This window comes from Amblyraja radiata, chromosome 1 (genome assembly GCF_010909765.2).
Source record: "Amblyraja radiata isolate CabotCenter1 chromosome 1, sAmbRad1.1.pri, whole genome shotgun sequence".
NCBI classification, from domain to species: domain Eukaryota; kingdom Metazoa; phylum Chordata; class Chondrichthyes; order Rajiformes; family Rajidae; genus Amblyraja; species Amblyraja radiata.
In genome coordinates, this window is record NC_045956.1 from 33,367,487 (window position 1) to 33,389,003 (window position 21,517).

General features: G+C 47.8%; 1 protein-coding gene across 2 annotated transcripts in view; it reads left to right on the forward strand.

Annotated features, from left to right (window-relative positions):
• abcg2 (ATP binding cassette subfamily G member 2 (Junior blood group)) overlaps positions 1–21,517 on the forward strand; it is an 81,825-nt gene that overhangs the window by 9,455 nt on the left and 50,853 nt on the right. The window contains exons 2-4 of one of the 2 annotated variants that reach the window (XM_033020262.1): positions 3,883–3,937; positions 3,983–4,143; positions 13,943–14,002. In XM_033020262.1, coding sequence (XP_032876153.1) covers positions 3,883–3,937; positions 3,983–4,143; positions 13,943–14,002 — 276 coding nt within the window. Of the gene's footprint in view, positions 1–3,882; positions 4,144–13,942; positions 14,003–21,517 lie in introns of both variants that reach the window. The other variant, XM_033020251.1, reaches the window with a different exon arrangement.

Genomic DNA, 21,517 nt, shown 5'->3' on the forward strand with positions numbered 1-21,517 from the left:
TTACTATCTACCTCATTGGAGACCCTCGGACTATCCTTGATCGGACTTTGTTGGCTTTACCTTGCACTAAACGTTATTCCCTGATCATGTACCTGTACACTGTAAATGACTCGATTGTAATCGTGTATTGTCTTTCCGCTGACTGGTTAGCACGCAATGAAAGCTTTTCACTGTACCTTGGTTGACGCAACTATTATTTATTATTACAAATTATTGAATTGCTTATTGTTCACGTTGCTGGGCGAAGTTAGAGCAGAATCGCATAGAACATGATGTGTGTTTGTTGTGGTATATTTAGTGAGCCTTCAATAAGAGAAAATGCTGATGGCAACAGAATGGTTGTAGTGGATGACTTTAACTTCCCCAATAATGACTGGGACTTCCTCAGTGCAAGAGGCTAAGATGATTACAGGTTAATTCCAGGGATGGCGGGACTGTCATATGCTGAGAGAATGGAGCCATTTAGCCCAAGGTGTCCACTCCACCATTCAATCATGGCTGATCTATCTTTCGCTCTCAACCCCATTCTCCTGCCTTCTCCCTGTAACCTCCCACACCCTCCCACACACTAATCAAGTACCTGTCAATCTCTGCTTTAAAGATACCCAAAGACATTCAAAAACGAGGTTGAATAAATTTTATCCAAACGTCTCTCCCAGATGCGATAAATGGTTGTTTCAAAACGCTAATTTAACACACTTTGTAGGATGTACAAAGTTGAATAAATTTTGGAGCGATATATTTGATATATTTACAAAGCTCTTCAAGTCAAGAATAGAACCCAAAATGGAATGGATTATATTTGGAATAATAGGAGAAGATACCAATTTAAATAAAGACCAAAATGTTTTTTTTAATTATGGGTTAATAATTGGAAAGAAATTGATACTTAAATTTTGGAAAAATACAACCATACCAACTGTTAAAATGTGGATTAGGAATATGATGGACATAGCACGCCTTGAAGAAATGAGACTCCGACTAATAGATAAATATGACCAATTCTTAAGGAGCTGGTCTCCTTTCATCGACTTTTTGGAATCATGTGATGCAGCGGTACCATAAGGATTGCTGATTTCAGTTCATGACGTGGATAGATCTACATCTCCGAATATAGATTTGAAAAATTCTCTTTTAAGGGGCCTTTTCTTCTATTTCTACTTTCCACCTTTTCTTTTTTATTTTATTTTTTTATTTTTATTTTTTATATCCACACTTCACATTTTTCTACTCTCTACCATCTATTTTCCACTCTTTCCCCTTTCTATTGTTTTCTTTTTCTTGTCTTGCCTACTCATAACATAAAACTAGAGGTTGTACATAGAATGGATTACGGTATGACATAGTTGGCACCTAAAATTAGGTGCCACTGTATTGTTTTGTATTGTATTAACTTCTAATAAAATAAACAAAAAAAAAAACAAAAAAAGATACCCAAAGACTTAGCCTCCACCGCTGTCTGTGGCAATGAATTCCACAGATTCACCATCCTCTGACTAAAGAAATTCCTCCTCATCACCATTCTAAAGGTACATCCTTTAATTCTGAGGCTGTGTCCTCTGGTCCTAGACTCTCGCACTATAGGAAACATCCTCTCCACGTCTACTCTATGTAGTCCTTTAGAATATAGAAAGATACAGCACAGGAACTGGCCCTTCTGGTGCATAATGTTTGTGCCGGACGTGATGGCAAGTTAAACTAATCTCATTTGCCTGTACACGATCCATATCCCGCTAGAAGGCAGGTACAGAATACTGAGTTGGATGATCAGCCATGATCATATTGAATGGCGGTGCAGGCTCGATGGGCCGAATGGCCTACTCCTGCACCTATTTTCTATGTTTCTATGTTTCTATTCCCTGCACTTCCATGTGCCTGTCTGAAAGCCTCTAAAGTGCCAGCGTACAATTACATGCCATGTGTGAAGTTTTGGTCTCCAAATTTGAGGAAGGACATTCTTGCTATTGAGGGAGTGCAGCATAGGTTCACAAGGTTAATTCCCGGGATGGCGGGACTGTCATATGCTGAGAGAATGGAGCGGCTGGGCTTGTATACTCTGGAGTTTAGAAGGATGAGAGGGTATCTTATTGAAACATATAAGATTATTAAGGGTTTGGACACGCTAGAGGCAGGAAACATGTTCCCGACCCCCAGAACCAGGGGCCACAGTTTAAGAATAAGGGGTAAGTCATTTAGAACGGAGACAAGGATACACTTTTTCGCACAGAGAGTTGTGAGTGTGGAACTTTCTGCCTCAGAGGGCGGTTAAGGCTGGTTCTCTGGATACTTTCAAGAGCGAGCTAGATAGGGATATTAAAGATAGTGGAGTCAGGGGATATGGGGAGAAGGCAGGAACGGGGTACTGATTGTGGATGATCAGCCATGATCACATTGAATGGTGGTGCTGGCTCGAAGGGCCGAATGGCCTACTCCTGCACCTATTGTCTATTGTCTATATACCTCCACCACCACCCCTGACAATGTTTTCCAGGCCCCCACCACTCCACGTAAAAGAAAATCTGCCTCGTAAATCTCCATCAAACGTTTCCCCTCTGACCTTATAGCTGTGCACTATAGTGTTGGTTATTTCCATGTTGGGTAAAAGGTTCTGACTGTCTACCCCATCTACGCCTCTCATAACTTTAAACACTTCCATCTAGTTTCTCCTCAACCTCCGATGTTCCAGAAAAAAACTATCTAAGTACCTAGCCTCCCAGTGTGTGAAACCCTCTAATCCAGGCAGCATTCTAATAAACCGCTTCCGCACCCTCGCTAAAGCTTCTACATCTTCCCTGTAATGGGGCAACTAGAACTTCACGCAATACTCCAAATGAATAGTTGGCTTCTTCAATTTCAGGTAGTCCTTGCTTTCTCCCTCCATTCCCCTCCCCTTCCCAGCTCTCCCACAGCCTACTGTCTCCGCCTTTTCCTTTCTTCTTCTCGCCCCCCCCCCCACATCAATCTGAAGAAGGGTCTCAACCCGAAACGTGGCCTATTCCTTCGCTCCATAGATGCTGCCTCACCCATTGAGTTTCTCCAGCATTTTTGTCCACCTTCGATTTTTCCAGCATCTGCAGTTCTTTCCTAAACAAAAGTATAGTTTAGTTTATTGTCACGTGGGCCGAGGTACAGTGAAAAGCTTTTTTGTAGCGTGCTAACTAGTCAGTGGAAAGCCTATACGTGATTACAATCGAACTGTCCACAGTGAATGAGAGGGATTAATTGTTAAGCTGTAACATCTGACCAGTCCTTTATGTTGATAAGTGATTGGAGCAGAATTAGGCCATTCGGCCCATCAAGTCTACTCCGCCATTCAATCATGGCTGCTCCATCTTCCAACCCCAATCTCCCGCCTTCTCCCTATAACCCCGTTCTAATCAAGAATCTGTCTATCGCTGCCTTAAAAATATCCATGGATGGCAATGAATTCCACAGATTCACCATCCTCTGAGTGAACTTCCTCCTCATCTCCTTCCTAAAGGAACGTCCTGTTATTCTGAGGCTGTGCCCTCTGGTCCCAGACTCTCCCACTAGTGGAAACATCCTCTCCACATCCACTCTATCCAGGCCTTTCACTATTTGGTAAGTTTCAATGAGGGGTCCCTTCATCCTTCTAAACGCCAGCGAGTACAGGCCCAGTGCCGACAAACGCTCATCATACATTACCCCACTCATCCCAGGGACATTCTCGTAAACCTGCTGAAGTGTCTTGACCTGAAACGTCGCCTATTCCTTCTCTCCATAGATGCAGCCTCACTCGCTGAGTTTCTCCAGCATTTTTGTCTACCTTCGATTTTTCCAGCATCTGCAGTTCTTTCTTAAACTTCCTTCCTCAGATATGGTCCCAATCCTGCTCACAACCTGTTCTGTTTCTCTACACAGTGATGGTAACAAGATGGAACAGGCCGATCACCACAGGAACCTGCGGCCGAATAATCTATACCATCAGGAAGTACCCGATGTATCTATACCTATACATGAAGTACCTACCATCCCGACACAGAGGCCTTCTGAGTTGTCCAACCACGAAATGTTCATTGGCTCCACTGTCAGCTTCAACAATATCTGCTACAAGGTTAAAGTCAAGCAGGGCTGTCTATGGAAACGCCAGACCCTGGTGAAGAAAATCCTCTGTAACATCAAGTAGGTATAGTCTCTGGTCGGGTGTAGATGTGCAGGTCATCGCACGATTTGCCACTATTTCCATGAAACATCCACAAGGTTAATTACCGGGATGGCGGGACTGTCATATGCTGAGAGAATGGAGTGGCTGGGCTTGTACACTCTGGAATTTAGAAGGATGAGAGGGAATATTATTGAAACATATAAGCTTATTAAGGGTTTGGATACGCTAGAGGCAGGAAACATGTTCCCGATGTTGGGGGAGTCCAGAACCAGGGGCCACAGTTTAAGAATAAGTGGTAAGCCATTTAGAACAGAGATGAGGAAACACTTTTTCACACAGAGAGTTGTGAGCCTGTGGAATTCTCTGCCGCAGAGGGCGGTGGAGGCCGGTTCACTGGATGTTTTCAAGAGAGAGTTAGATAGGGCTCTTGAAGATAGCGGAGTCGGGGGATATGGGGAGAAGGCAGGAACGGGGTACTGATTGGGGATGATCAGCCATGATCATATTGAATGGCAGTGCTGGCTTGAAGGGCCAAATGGCCTACTCCTGCACCTATTGTCTATTGTCCAAGTGGGTCTTGTTCGATGAAGCGTAAGTGCTGGGGATCAAAGGATCCCCATCCCGCCAAGCCTTTGGTCTTAAAAATGAAAGCCCGCAAAAGTGTCAGGCGGCTGGCGAGTCTGTGAACCGCGAGAGAAACAGGATGCAGGGAACACCTCGGTGCAGTACCCTCCACCCCAGGTCCCCGATGTGGGGGGGAGAATCCGTGCGTAGAGGGACCCACACCGGCTGCCCCCTCGCGACCGGAAGGCAACACCGACCGCTACTTGGTGTCCGGGCGGTGGACCAGGGCGAGGAAGGGCAGGGTGTGGAGGAGAAGCCCGCTACCAGCATCACTGGGGGTTGTTGGTAACCCTGTACCTCCATCGGTGGCTATCATGATATAGTGCTATCTGTAGAGCCGCTGAGGTACTGTATTAAAGTGTAGCTGGGACATTGACTGAGGATGGTTAGCCCCAGCAGTGGTGCTGAAGAGAAGGGGAGGGGGGAGTGAGGAGGGTGAGAGAGGGCGAGACAGGACATACAGTAGAAACAAAGAGCTGCAGGTGCTGGTTTCTACGAAAGATAGACACAAAGTGCTGGAGTAACTCCGTGGGTCAGGCTGCATCTCCGGTGAAAAAGGATGGGTGACGTTTCGGGTCAAGGCCTTCTTCCGAGCTACACCACAGGAAAAGGCTCTTTGGCCTATAATGTCCGTGATGAACACTATGCCAAGTGCTGGAGGAGCTGAGCGGGTCAGGCAGTATCTGTGGAGGGAAAGGGCCAGCAATGTTTCAGGTCAGGACCCGTGCACGCATGCGTGTGTGTGTGTGTGTGTGTGTAATTCTGCTCCTATTCTCACCCTGTTAATCTGGATCAGTAAAACACTCAGTCAAGCAGTGAATCAACTAACTTTATTTCACAAACACGAACACACTCCCTATACGATACCTAACCCACACCGCGGGTCCGATCCTTGTCTCTACCCGTCCAAGCCCTTCAGCCTCATGCGAATAGAAACTAACAGCAGGTCAGCAAGGTCCCAAATGCTCCCCCAGAAGATCGACGCAGACTCATCTGCTCTTCCCTCTTTTATACCAAATCGGACTTGTGGCGCGAAATACATGATTGGGGGGGGCCGGGGGGCAACCCCTACAAACCAATCACAAATAAAGGTCATATAATACCTGAAGTAAAGAATCATTTTACTAGGTAGTATAAACAATTTGGGCAAGGCCCCTCTCCTTGACCAATCACAAATAACACTGCAAAGACCATGCAACATAGTTAACAGTGGTATTATAACCCATCATTCCCCAACCAATCCTGATCATGCAGGACCCAGCTCCTTCTGCAAAACCCTCATACATATTATCAATTAAAGAACATCTGGACACCCTGTACTTAGCTTCCTCCCAGGCCACAGACATTCTGGAGCCATGATCCTCATGGTCTTTGCAGTCTTTGCAAAAAGATGCCAAGCAGGTTTTGCAAAGGCAGAAATCCTCCATTTTGTCACACACTAAAATGGCCAATATTATCATGTGTGCGTGTTTATATGTAAGTGTGTGTGTGTGTATGCGTGTACGTGCGTGTGTACATATGTGCATGTACTTGTGCGTGTGTGTGTGATTACATGTGTGTGTACATGCATGTGTATGTGTGTTATGTGGAGGCTTTGGAGAGGGTGCACAGGAGTTTGACCAGGATGATGCCTGGATTCGAGAGTTTTAGCTACGGGGAGCGGCTGGACAAACTTGGATTGTAGGTTGATTGGGGACTTGATAGAATTATCAGAGGCAAAGATTGGGTGGATAATTAAAATCTCTTGTCTCAGGATGGAATTGTCAAATATGAGAGGGCATAACTTTAAAGTGAATTTAATGTCAGATGAACAAAGATTTAATGTCAGACACAAAATGCTGGAGTAACTGCTGGAGAGACGGAATGGGCGACGTTTCGGGTCGAGACCCTTCTGCAAGAAAGGTCTCGACACAAAAAGTCGGCCATTCCTTCTCTCCAGAGATGCTGCCTCATCCGCTGAGCTATTCCAGCATTTTGTGTCTACCTTCGATTTAAACCAGCATCTGCAGTTCTTTCTTACACAAGTTTTAATGTCAAATGGACAAAGTTTAAAGGAGACGTGTGGGGCAATTTTCTTTACACAGTGGTGGTTGCCTGGGATGCGCTGCCGGGGGTGGTGGTGGAGGAGTCGGGTATAAAGAGAGTTTTAGATAGATGCATGTATGTGCAGGGAGCAGAGGGATATGGATCACTTGCAGATTAGTTGACTGAATGAATGAATTATACTTTATTATCGCATGTGAAAAGACACGGTGAGATCCTTTGTTTTTGCATATCCAAGGTATGCAAAGGGACACCACCAAAAGGGCGCTAACAAAGTTACAGAATATTCCATTTTAACACAAAGCATTCCATTTGTGTGTGTGTCCCCCCCCCTTTGTTCTCAGCGACGTGTGTGACCTCCAGCACCCTCCGACCTGTCCTTGACCACCAGCGCCTGTGGCCTCAACCGCCCTTGACCACCGACCCCTTACTCGACCTCGACTATTGCCGGGTCCACCCCTGACGGCTCCGACCCAGAGTCTGGCCGCGTGGACCCGCCGTCTGGCTTCCCCGCGGCCACCTGGGTGGCATCTGCCGCTAGCGTCCGCCTGGCCGCCTTGTTCGGCACTGACGTTGTGAGCCGAAGGGCCTGTTCCCGTTCTGTGCTGTTCTGTGGATGACTGAGATCCAATATTGTAGCACTGAATGTAGTCAGGACACACAAGGAACTGCAGATGCTGGAATCCTGGGCAAAAAAAGTGGAATTCTCTGCCACCGAAGGCAGTGGAGGCCAATTCATTGGATGTATTCAAGAGAGAGTTACATTTAGCTCTTAGGGCTAACGGAATCAAGGGATATGGGGAGAAAGCAGGAAAGGGGTACTGATTCTGGATGATCAGCAATGATTATATTGAATGGCGGTGCTGGCTCGAACGGCCAAAATGGTCTACTCCTACACCTATTGTTTATTGTCTATGTAAAAAACAAGGTGCGGGGGAACTCAGTGGGTCAGACGGCATCAGTGGAGGGAATGGACAGGCGATGTTTTGGGTTGAGATGCTTCTTCAGACGAGCAGTAACCAGTGGAACTTGATGAGTTTTCAATAGTTTATTATCTTAGGACTGAGGTCTCCTTGACTGATGGCCAACCAATGCAAGGTAACGTTCCTTCTCTCTTAGAGGTGCTGCCTGTCCCGCTGAGTTACTCCAGCACCTTGTGTCTACCTTAGGTTCATTAATATCCCGGTTTATCACAGAAAAGTTATAGGTAAAACTGTCACACCTACCTCAGCGTTGTGGGCAATTATTCCGTGACTTTGGTTTGCGTTTAGAGATACAGCAAGGGAAGAGGCCGCTCGGCCCACTGAGTCGGTGCTGTCCATCAATCACCATTTCACACTAGTTCTGTGTTATCCCACTTTCTCATCCACGCCTTAGACACTAGGGGCAATTTACAGGGGGCCAATTAACCTACAAACCCGCACGTCTTTGGGATGTGGGAGAATCCGGATGAGGCCCATGTGGACACAGAGGGAACGTGCAAACTCCACACAGACAGCACCTGAGGTCAGGATCTAACCCAGGTTTCTGGCTCTGTGAGGCAGCGGCTCTACCCGCTGCACCGCCTTTATTGTTGTTCCATTCCAGGTGTTGCTTTTGGAACATTATCGGATGCTCATGGATCATGAACTCTCCACAATCTGTGCTGATTAACAATGGGCCGTTATGTTCTGCAGTTCGTATATAACTAGGGGCGCAGACTTTGCTGGCTGCAGACCCTGGCCTTTTCTTGTACTGTTTCAACTACTGATAATTATTTCACACAAAGGGCGGCGGGTAAATGGAACGAGCTGCCAGAGGCGGTGGTCCAGGCACGTGCTATAACAGCATGCAAGTGATATTTGGACAGGTACATGGATAGGATAGGACGGGTTTAGAGGGATGTGGGCCAAACGGGGCTAGCATAGCCGGGGCAAGGATGAGTTGGGCCGAAGGGCCTTTTCCACGCTGTATGATTCGGAATTAAGAACAGAAAATGTCGGAAACGCCCTTCCAGATCAGTTAGCAAGAAACAAGTGTTGAAGGTTTCGGGGGCAGGAGATCAAACTGGGAAGGAGATCAGGGAGGGTGGGGGAGGGTGGGGGAGAGATGTCTAGGGCAGAGGCCGTATCTTTGATGGGGGTGACCTGGTGATAAACTGGCACCAGGGTCATCTATACGATGGGTCAGTGGGGGACGTTGGAATATGGCACTTGGGAAATGGACAGGAAAGGTTGAGAGGGATATGGGCCAAACGCAGGCAGGTGGGACTAGTGTAGATGGGGCCTGTTTCGATGCTATTGATTTAGTCCTCAGTGTAGTTCAGATATACAGAATGAAAACTGGCCCTATGGTCCTGCGAGCCCACAGCGACCATTGGTCACCTGTTCGCACTATCTCAATGGTATCTGCGTGATATTGTGTCTACAGGCCTGTTACTGTATGCTGCAGCAAGTTATGGGCCTGTCCCACTTAGGCGACTCTTTAGGCGACTGCCAAGGACTAGTTTTAATGGAATTGACCTACGACACCTGGCGACAATCTACGACTCTGTGTCCATGTTCTCCACAGATGCTGCCTGACCCGCTGAGTTACTCCAGCACTCTGTGTCCATGTTCTCCAGAGATGCTGCCTGACCCGCTGAGTTACTCCAGCACTCTGTGTCCATGTTCTTCACAGATGCTGCCTGACCCGCTGAGTTACTCCAGCACTCTGTGTCCATGTTCTCCAGAGATGCTGCCTGACCCGCTGAGTTACTCCAGTACTTTCCTTCGCTCCAAGAAAGAGGTTAGACACACTTGGATTGTGTTCTCTGGAACGCCAGAGGTTGAAGGGAGACTTGGTATTGCCAGACCCAGGTTTGATCCTGACCTCAGGTGGAGCTTGCACATTCTCCCTTAAAACTGCGTGGGTTTCCTCCAGGTGCTCTGGTTTCGCCCACATCGCAAAGACAAGTGGGTTTGTAGGTTAATTGGCCTCTGTAAAAAAATCCCTAAATTTGTAGGCTGTGTGATAACTCTGATCTAGTGTGATTGGGTGATGGAAGGTTGGCGTGGACTCAGTGGGCCAAGTGCCTGTTTCGTGCTGTAACTCCAAACAAACTAAAAGTGGAAGCACCTTCTCAAACACTGTGGTCCTTGTGAGGAAGATGTGCCGTTTCCATACTGGCTGGCTCTATGGCCATGGACCTATCACTCTGTTTTTAGCTGCTGATGTATTGTACAAGTTCCAGTCAAGCAAATTAAACCTGATTTGTAATTAAGAATTCATCCATTTTTCATGGCCTTTGATCGGTGGTGAAGAGTGCATTTTGTCTCACAGAAATCAAACTCGAGCCAAAACATTGGTGGGATTTCCAAGAATGAGTTTCTTGGTCTTCAGCAGTCGTTGGGATCAGGGTGATGGATCTCCCATCTGGTTTGGTCGCCGATGAGAACAGCACACCCTTCCACAGGTGTGCAGGTGAAGGTCAGTGGGACGGGCAGGTGATAGTTAGTAGGTGGTCACAACATGAAGCCAATTTAAACTAACCTTCTCTGTCTTCATGTTGTGCCTCACTTCCTTACAACCCAGCGGTATGATCTGGTTCCTTGGTTCAAATTGAACCCATCTTGACTTTGCCAGTGAAAAGGATGTTACTTCACACCCTGGTTAAACAGAGCACAACGTGAAGGTTGGTGATGAAGCAGTTGATGATGTTTGCTCCGTACAGACAGTCCCTGTAGTCAGGATGGAGCCCGGGTCTCTGGCGCTGTGAGGCAGCAACTCTACCACTGCGCCACCGTGCCGCCTGTCGAGGATAGTAGGTGCCTGGAGCACGCTGACAGGCGTGCTGGTGGAGGCGGATAACATGGTGGCGTTTAAGAGACTTTTGGATGGACACAGAGATATGGAAGGGTAAGGTGTGCAACCAAGACATCATAGCAGTAAGGGTGAAGGGCAAGGAAAATGGAGAATAGATCAGATTGTTAGCTAGGGGAAGGTGACAACAAGGCAAATAAAGATAAAATCTAAGCAGAGGGATAGTGAAACCAGTTGGAGAATTAGGATGGGGGAGGGGATGGAGAGAGAAGGAAAGCAAGGGTTACTTGAAGTTAGAGAAGTCAATGTTCATATCGCTGGGGTGTAAGCTGCCCAAGCGAAATATGAGGTGCTGTTTCTCCAATTTGCGCTAGGCCTCTGACAATCAGTATTGGAATGGGAGGGGGTGTTAAAGTGTTTAGCAACGGGGAGATCAGGTAGGTTTAGGCAGACTGAGCGGAGGTGTCTCTGCAGGAGATGCTCAGGACAGTGTCCATGGAACTATCATCATCAACTGCTTCATCACCAACCTTCCTTCCACCACCACGTTGTGCTCTGTTTAACCAGGGTGTGAAGTAACATCCTTTTCACTGGCAAAGTCAAGATGGGTTCATTTGAACCAGGGAACCAAACCATACCGCTGGGTTGTAAGGAAATGAGGGATAGGCACAACATGCAGGCAGGGAAGATTAGTTTAAATTGGCTTCATGTTGAGGACCACCTACTAACTAGCACCTGCCCATCCCACTGACTATCACCTGCACACCTGTGGAAGGGTGTGCTGTTATCATCGGCCACCAAACCAGATGGGAGATCCGTTACCCTGATCCCAACGACTGCTGAAGACCAAGAAACTCGTTCTTGTTCTCTTCAACACAAGGAGAGACAAGGAGAAACTCGTTCTTCTTCTCTTCAACACAAGGAGAGACAAGGAGAAACTCGTTCTTGTTCTCTTCAACACAAGGAGAGACAAGGAGAAACTTGTTCTCTTAAACACAAGGAGAGACAAAAAAAAAAGGAACTGCAGTTGCTGGTTAACAAAAAAAAGAATCAACCAAGATCTTGAATGGCATAAAAGGACACAGAGTGCTGGAGTAACTCAGCGGGTCAGGCAGCATCTCTGGAGAATACGGATAGGTGATGTTTCAGGTTGGGACCACCCTGGAGTCGGAAGAAGGTTCCCGATCCGAAACGTCACCTCACTGTATTCTCCAGAGATGCTGCCTGACCCGCTGAGTTACTCCAGCACTCTGTGTCCATGTTCTCCAGAGATGCTGCCTGACCCGCTGAGTTACTCCAGCACTCTGTGTCCATGTTCTCCAGAGATGCTGCCTGACCCGCTGAGTTACTCCAGCACTCTGTGTCCATGTTCTCCAGAGATGCTGCCTGACCCGCTGAGTTACTCCAGCACTCTGTGTCCTTTTATGCCATTCAAGATCTTGGTTCGTTCTTTTTTTTGTTAACCAGCAACTGCAGTTCCTTTTTTTTGTCTCTCCTTGTGGCTAATACCTTCTAATTCAAACATCCAAACATCTTGTATGGACTATTTCTGTACACTTTGTTAAACGGGAATGTGCTTGGGCTAAGCAATACCCTACTGGACTGTAGGCAAGAAAATAATTTCACTGTGCGTTTGCACGGGACCATGAAGAACCTTTAAGCCGTGAAACATTGTTCTGTCTCATAATAATCATATACACCTGCATTTTTACAAAATACGTGACATTATTGCAGTTGTAAAACTGCAATCCATAAGTTGCTGATAAAAATCGTTTAAGAATCTTTGTGCGTGATTACTTTGAAGGACTTTACTGGGAATGAATTATTATCACACCTTGACCTTTCTTATCGGTGTGTTTGTAATGGTGGTACATGCAGGTGGTGATCTCATGTATATTTATTAACCATGCTTGGCTAATGGATAACGCAAGTGGATCAACTCAAAATTTATTGATTTAGCCTTAGAGTTTGGTTGTTATATTACGTCAAGGTCCCCAGTGTGGGATAAATTGACGGGGAGAAAATGATTGATATATGTAGCTTTATTTTTAATTTGTCTGTGCACCAGCACCTTTTTTTGTCTCCGAGTGTTGCATTTGTTCGTGAGGTGACGGTTGGGCATCCAGCCTCAGTGTGTCTCAAATTCCTGTTAGCATTTTTCTTTTGAACCTGAATCAATACAAACCATGTTTTCTGTTTTGTTCTGCTTCAGTCACATACCTATGTGCCTTTATTTCCTTTCCCTTCATGAGGTATTGACAGCTTAAGAGCTGTACGGCATGGGCACAGGCCCTTCGGCCCACCTTGTCCATGCCGACCAAGTTGGCATACTGGGCTAGTCCCACTTGCCTGCATTTGGTCCTCTAAACCCTTCCTATCCATATATCTGTCCAAACCTCTATTAAAAGTTGTAATATTATCTGCTTTTATAGCTTTCTCTGGCAGCTCGTTCCAGATACGAACTACGCTCTGAGTGAAAAAGGTTGCCCCTGGGGTCTCTTGAATCTCTCCCCTCTCACCCTAATCCTGTGCCCTCTAGTTTAGAATCCTCTCTCTGCCAAAAAGGACTGCGGGTGTTCACTTTATCCATGCCCAACATAATCCTGTACACCTCTATGGTGGCATAGTGGGTAGAGTTGCCGCCTCTCAGTGCCACAGACCCGGTTTCGATCCTGACCTTGGGTGCTGTCTGTACAGAGTTTGCACGTTCTCCCTGTGACCGCGTGGGATTTTACCAGGTGTTCCGGTTTCCTTCCACATTCCAAAGACATGCGGGTTTGTAGGTTAATCAGCCTCTGTAAAATTGTCCCCCCCCCCGTGTGTGTGTAGGGAGTGGATGAGAAAGTGGGATAACATAGAACTAGTGTGGTCGGGTGATCGATGGTCGGCTTGTACTCAGTGGAATGAAGGGCCTGGTTCCACGCTGTATATTCCTATCAATTAAGGTCACCCCTCGGCCTCCTACAATCCAAAGAGAGAAGTCCCAGAATACAGAGTGATAGAGCGATACAGCGTGGAAACAGGCCCTTTGGTCCAACTTGCCCATACCGGCCAACAATGTCCCAGCTACACTAGTCCCACCTGCCTGCGCTTGGTCCATATCCCTCCAAACCTGTCCTATCCATGTACCTGTCTAACTGTTTCTTAAACGTTGGGATAGTCCCAACCTCAACTACCTCCTCTGGATATCTCGCCTCTCCCGATAACTCAAGCCCACGGGCCCAGGTAACATCCGGATTTTTTACACAGTTTTTGTAGCTATGAATCATGATTTGTAAATGCCGTTTTAGTAGCTTGTTGCTATCATTAGCAACCCAAGTTACAATTCAGTGTGGTTACATAAGACTTCTTCCGTGTTTTATCTTGCAGTGGCATCATGAAGCCTGGTATGAATGCTATCATGGGCCCCACCGGCAGTGGAAAGTCCTCGTGAGTATTGTCATTAAGACCAACGTACAACACAACAGCTGGTTCAGCTTTGTTATTGTCACCTGTACTGAGGTACAGTGAAAAGTTTTGTTCTGCGTGCTATCCAATCAGATCAGATAATCGTAGGCCCCCCTCGGTTTTGGTTGCTGGCTCCAAACCGTCGCTTACGATGATGTGTGGTCGGATGCGAGCCTGGGCGATGTCATATGGAGGACAGGCTGTTGCCCATGCAGCACGTCCCCTCCACGTCGCTGATCGATCCAAAGGAACAGCAGACCTGTTACAGTTTGGCACCAGCGCTGTTGCAGGAGCTGCGAGGTTGTAGACAACTGCCTTAGGGGCTCCGACTCCGGATTTTTTTGAGGTTTACTCCTGGAGCCTTTCCCATGACTGGATATGGCCACAAGGCAATGCAGGTTTTAAATCAGAGTTTTCCCTCTCCTAGATGGACTGCCTTCCCAGGCTGACGAGCCTCATCTGACCGAGACTCGTGGGGGCGGGAGCATCTACCTTCCCTTGCAGGTCTATAGCACCTGCCCATTGCCCACAGATAATACCATACATAAATACAATCACGCCAAACTCCAGTACAATAGGTAGAGCAAAGGGGAAGATCCAGAGTGCAGAATATAGTTCTCAGCATTGTAGCGCATCAGTTCCAGTGACAATGTCCAATGTCCGCAATGGGGTAGAGGTGAATCGGACAGTGCCCTAGCTTAGGGAAGGACTGTCATCAGCTTGATAACAGAGGGGAAGAAGCTGAGTCTGGTAGACACAAAATGCTGGAGTAACTCAGCGGGTGAGGCAGCATCTCTGGAGAGAAGGAATTAGTGATTTTTCGGTTTGAGACTCTTCTTCAGATTGTCCTGAGTCTGGTGCTGCGCGCATTAAGGCTTTTTTATCTTCTGCCTGACGGGAGCGGGGAGAAGAAGTAATGCCCGGGATATAAATGTTCCGAGATTATGTTGGCCGCTTTTCTGAGGCAGTGTGATCTGTGGGTTGAGTCGATGGTGGGGAGTCTGGTCTAATGGTGTGATGGACTGGGCTACATTTTGACCTTCGAGATACAGCATGGAAACAGGCCCTTCGGCCCACCGAGTCCACGATGACCAGCGATCCCCGTACATTAGCACTATCCTACACACTAGGGACAATTTACAATTTTACCAAAGCCAATTAATCTACAAACCTTTGGAAATGACAAGTCTTTGGAATGTGGGAGGAAACCAGAACACCCGGAGAAAACCCACGCGATCACAGGGAGAACGTACAGGCAGCGCCCGTAGTCAGGATCGAACCCGGGTCTCTGGCGCTGTGAGGCAGTAGCTCTACTGATGCACCACCTTGCCACCTCTAATTGGCACATCTGCTCTAGGCTGGTATTTGTGTTCTGCACTGGTCGACATTTGCAATAACTGGCTATTCGAGTTAGTATAGAACCAAATATTTCAGGATGATGGCTATGGAATCTGAACATTAACTCCATATATACTTCTTAACCATCCTGAAGTCTCTAACTGTATGTATAGTTTAGAGATACAGCGTGGAAACAGGCCCTTCGGCCCACCTTGTCCATGCTGACCATCGATCATCTGTTCACACTAGTTCTATGTTATCCCACTTTCTCATCCACTCCCTACACACTAGGGACAATTTACAGAGGAGTGATTAACCTGCAAACCCACACACAGTCATGCCCCTGTCCCACTTAGGTGATTTTTTAGGCGACTACAGGCGCCTTGGCTGTCACCAGGGTGTTGCCTGTATGGGCTCCTCAGTCGCCCAAAGTGTCATACCTTTTTTCTGGTCGGCGCTGGATTTTGAAATGTTCAAAACTTTTCGGCGACAGTCGGCGACTGTGGGCTTGACGGCAACGATCGTAGCCTGACGTAGGCGCTGTCGTAGGTTGTCGCCAGGATGACGTAGGTTGTCGCCGGTGCTCACTTCGGTGAATTCCATTGGCGACTACATACGTCAACCGCCGACAGTTACCGCCGACTGAATTGTCGTACTTTGTCGTAGCCTGTCGCGGGTGGTCGTAGGTTGTCGTAGGTGTGGTCGTAGGTGGACGTGTCTAATGGGTCATTGGTTGTCGGTAGCTTGCCGTAGCGTGACGCCGACTAGGAGGTAGGTTGTTGTTGACATTGTCATAGACATTGTCGCAGGGGGGAGGTTCAGTCGCCGGTATTTCGGTGACCAGCTACAACTATGACAGTCGCTGGCAGTCACCGAAAAAATCAGCTACGTGGGACAGGCCCTTCAGTTTCCTAGGGTAGAGGATTCAAAAGCTAGAGGGCGCAGGCTTAAGGTGAGAGGACAGAAATTTAAGAAGGACCTCGGGTAACTTTTTCACTCAAATGGTAGTCCGTATCTGGAACGAGCTGCCAGAGGAAGCTATAGAACCGGATATAATTACGGCTTTTATAAGACATTTGGACAGATATGGATAGGATGGGTTTGGAGCACTAAGGGGCCAAATTAAAAATATTTGTACAGGCACAAAGATAGAAACTGTTTGGAGGGATATGAGCCAAATACAGGCAGGTGGGACTAGCATAGATAGGGCATCTTGGTCAGCATGAACAAGTGGGCTGAAGGGCCTGTTTCTGTGCTGTATGAATCTGTCACTCTGGAAATGCAGGCAAATAGGACAAGCCCAGTCAGTATATCAACTTGGTCAGCATGGACAAGGAAGGTCGAAGGGCCTGTTTCCATGCTGTATAACTCAACATAACTGGAGATCGCAGAGAGGTGGTGTTTCAGGTCAACCGTACGACTCTATGATAGGCATGGACAAGGTGGGCTGAAGGGCCTGTTTCCATGCAATCATCATCATCGGCGGTCACTGGAAACGATAATGACTGTCCTCTCTATGGAGGCCGCCAGTGCTAGACTTTGTTTAACGTGGGGAGACTGGTGCACAGACAGCCACCACACGGTCCTTGACAGATCTGGGTCAGGATCCAGTGGCATGGAGTCCAAGACGACCGGAGACACTTTTCTGCTGCAGCCTTCATCCGCCTTCCCAGCCGTTGTGACGCTCCACTAAGGTCAGCCATCGTCCTCCGCCTGTTCCTCCGTTGAGGTCTTGGTTGGATTGCTCTTTGTCAGAGACCTCCTCCTCGACCTTACCACCATGGGTGGCCCTACCAGGAGCATAGCTCCAGACGGCATCGCTCTCAGGATCTCAGGACCACACAAGCTTCTCCACCACGACAAGGTGACAATCCATGGAGAAGGATTCCATGCAGTACAGTTCAATGATTCTGTCTTTAGTTTAGAGATACAGCGTGAAAACAGGCCCTTCGGCCCACCGAGTCTACGCCAACCACCAACCACCCCCCGTACACTATCCTACACACTAGGGACAATTTACAGAAGCCAATTAACCTAGAAACCATGGACAAGGTGGGCTGAAGGGCCTGTTTTCTTTCTTTCCCCACCCCCCCCCATCAGTCCCAACAGCGGAAATTGGAGGAACAGCACCTCATATTCCGTCTGGGGTCCTTGCGCCCTTATGGCATCAACATTGAATTCCCCCAATTTGGCTAGCCTGTGCTGTCCCCTCCCCTTCCTTCACCCTCTAGCTGTCTCCTCCCACCCTCCCATCCGCCCGCCCTCGGGCTCCTCCTCCTCCCTTTTTCCTTCTTTCTTTCCCCACCCCCCATCAGTCTGAAGAAGGGTTTCGGCCCGAAACGTCGCCTATTTCCTTCGCTCCATAGATGCTGCTGCACCCGCTGAGTTCCTCCAGCAATTTTGTGAACCTAGAAACCTGCACGTCTTTGGAGTGTGGGAGGAAACCGGAGCACCCGGAGAAAACCAACGTGGTCACGGAGAGAACGTACAAACTCCATACAGACAGCACCCGTAGTCGGGATGGAACCTGGGTCTCTGGCGCTGTGAGGCAGCAACTCTACCGCTGCGCCACCGTGCCGGGCGTAGTTCAGAATGGAATGTAGGATCGGTAGGTGATCCATACTCGCGATGGGACTCCATGTTGAAGCGGGTGCTGGAGCACCTTTATTCCATTGATGGATTTACTATCCTACACCACAGGGAGGCTCGAGCTCCCACAGGCCTGTCGTTGTGATTCTCCAAGCCAGCATCGCTCAATTTTCTGTTCCCTTCCAAAAATAGACCAGTGAAAGCTCGAGGAATGATTGCCTCGACTCAAGAAAAACAAAGAGAGAAAACAAAGCAAGCAAGCTGTGCCCGTATTTCACAGATGGAGGCGCAGATGGGAGGCACAGTGGCCCAGTGGGTAGAGTTGGTGCCTCACAGCGCCAGAGACCGGGTTCCATCCTGACTACGGGTGCTGTCTGTACGGAGTTTGCACGTTTTCCCCGTGACCGCGTGGGTTTCCTCCGGGAGCTCAGGTTTCCTCCCACACTCCAAAGACGTGCAGGACTGGGCAGTATGGGTCTGTAACGCAGATAGGCGGCACAGTGGAGCAGCGGGTAGAGCTACTGCCTTACAATAGACAATAGGTGCAGGAGTAGGCCATTCGGCCCTTCGAGCCAGCACCGCCATTCAATGTGATCATGGCTGATCATCCCCAATCAGTACCCCGTTCCTACCTTCTCCCCATATCCCCTGACTCCGCTATCTTTAAGAGCCCTATCTAGCTCTCTCTTTAAAGTATCCAGGGAACAGGCCTTCACCGCCCTCGGAGGCAGTGAATTCCACACTCACAACTCTCTGTGTGAAAAAGTTTTTCCTCCTCTCCATTCTAAATGGCCTACCCCTAATTCTTAAACTGCGGCCCTGGACTCCGGACTCCGCCAACATCGGGAACATGTTTCCTGCCTCTAGCGCGTCCAAACCCTTAACAATCTTATATGTTTCAATAAGGTACCCTCTCATCCTTCTAAACTCCAGAGTGTACAGTGGAGGAGGCCCAGGACACAAATGTCAGTGGGAATGGGAAGGAGAGTTAAAATGGTCAGCAACCAGGAGATGCATGAGATACCTAATTTCACAATTTAACCCTTTTATTAACTAAAGTAAACCAACCGAAATCGATAATTTTGTGAGCCCGGGTCTGTGTGCGTGTTTTGTTTACTCTGATTAGCACAGTTATCCGCAAAGCGTTCCAGGGTCCTCGTCGATCTTTTGTAAACAGCGCTGCCTTCCTCCTCCAATCTCGCTTCAGACCATCTGTTGTTGATTCATCCCGTTGACGCTTTCAATCCAATTATTCCAAAGCTGTTATAGAGCCGAACAGCACAGACACAGGCCCTTCGGCCCACCTTCTTCATGCAGACCAAGTTGGCATATTAGACTCCTCACGAGGGTCCTTTGTAGTTCCGAGACTATGATTGTGTAGTCCACTTTAGTCCAATTTAATGATTCCTTGAAAGTGGCCACACCAGTAGAGAGGGTGGTATGCTTGCCTTCATTGGTTGGGGAATTGAGCATTAACGGCCCGTCCCACTTAGGTGATTTTTTTAGGCGACTGCCAGTGACTGTCACAGTCGTAGCAGGTCGCCAAAAAAACGGCGACTGGACCCCCCCCCCCCACGACAATGTCTACGACAATGTCTGCAATAACCTACGACCTACGGCAAGCTATCGACAACAGGCAACCCATTCGGACGTCCACCCATGACCACACCTACAACAACCCACGTTCACCCGCGACAAGCTACAACAAGGTACGACAATTCAGTCGCCGGTAACTGTCGACCGGTTGACATAGGTTGACGTTGGTAGTCGCCAATGGAATTCACCGCAGTCAGCGCTGGCGACAGTCTACGTTGCCCTGGCGACAACCTACGACAGCGCCTACGTCAGGAGAAAACAAGCTACGACAAGGCCACGGTCGCCGACTGTCGCCGGAAAGTTTTGAACATTTCAAAATCCAGCGGCGACCAGAAAAACGCTACGCTTCTTTGGGCAACTGAGACGACTCACGGTCATACAGGCGACAGCCTAGTCGCCTAAAAAATCGCCTAAGTGGGACAGACGCTTAAGAGTCAGGAAGGCACGATGCAGCTTTATGGGTCTTTGGTCGGGCCGCATGTGGAGTATTGCATGCAGTTCTGGTCGCCCCATTACAGGAAGGATGTGGAGGCTTTGGAGAGGGTGCAGAGGAGATTGACCAGAGTCATGCCTGGACTAGGGAGTACTGGCTACAGAGAGAGGCACAGACTTTGATCGGAATATCGGAAGTTGAGAGGAGAACTAATAAGATTATGAAAGGCATGGAAACATTTTAACATTACAATGAGAGGGGGAAAGTTTAAAGTAGATGTGTGGGGAAAGATTTTGGGTGGGTGTCCGAGGCTTTTAGGCTGTGGGCCGAGCATCAAAAATGTGTCCAGAAATAGGATTTCGTGACCCAAGTCACCAAACTACATGAAATTTTCACATATTGTGTAACAATATTTATATAAATCACCCCTGAAACTCATTCATTCATGAAATTGAGGGCCTAAACTATAACACAGTCAATTAAACATTACTCTACAACAAGCTGGCATTAGTGACAATAAGTCTTTAACAAATAATCTCGGAGTTGCCTGCAAAAACTTTCTGGGAAAAAGTGCTCCGACCGCAGGGCCTAGGTACTAGGTGAAGCCGCGGTGAAGCCGCGGTCTCAATTAATAAGCGGCCGATTCGCGATCGCGGAGCCACGGATCATCTCCGCGGGCGGGGGGGGGGGAGGTTGTACATAGTGCCGTCTGTAGCGGTCGTTTTCAGAACCCGATAACGGGAGAAAAACGGAGGGATATCGATCGCTATTTACCGCGAGTACCTAGGCCCCGCGGTCGGAGCACTTTTTCCCGGTAAGTTTTCGCAGGCAGCTCCGAGACTAGTGAATGAATGAATGAATGAGGAATGAATGAATGAATGAAGGGTGAAATTAATTAAAGTCCATACAGAAAGATTTTCAAAATTTAGACTTTGTACCTTTCAGTTAGAGTTGATTCATGGGGGCCTTCTTTGTGTTCCAGCACATCAGCAGGGACTTTAAAGGCTTTCTTGCACTTTAATCCACTTCGCAGCACTTTCTTCAGCCTTTTTAATGCTTTTCCCACTAAATACAATTACCTGCTGCAAGTTTCCACGACATTTATTCCACAGAACAACACATCGGAAACTCCAGTAAAACAGGCATCTGTGAAGCCCCCTCAGCCATTTTGTGTGCTAGCCTGAAACAAAGCGCGTGATTGGCCAACTGGCAGACAACTTAATGTTAAACGTGCTTTGATTGGACTAAAAAATTCCTGACATTTTTCCGGTTTTTCTCTAATTTAATAAAAAATGTGCAAGTCTTCTTCATATCGAGTTTTAGGGGTGATTTATATAAATTTTTTTACACAATATGTGAAAGTTTCATGTAGTTTGGTGACTTGGGTCACGAAACTGCAGAATAAAGCTCCTCGGCCCACAGCCTATTTATAAGGGGCTGGTCAGACCGCATTTGAAGTATTATGAGCATTTTTGGGCCCCATATCCGAGGAAGGATGTGCTGGCATTGGAGAGGGTCCAGAGGAGGTTTACGAGAATGAT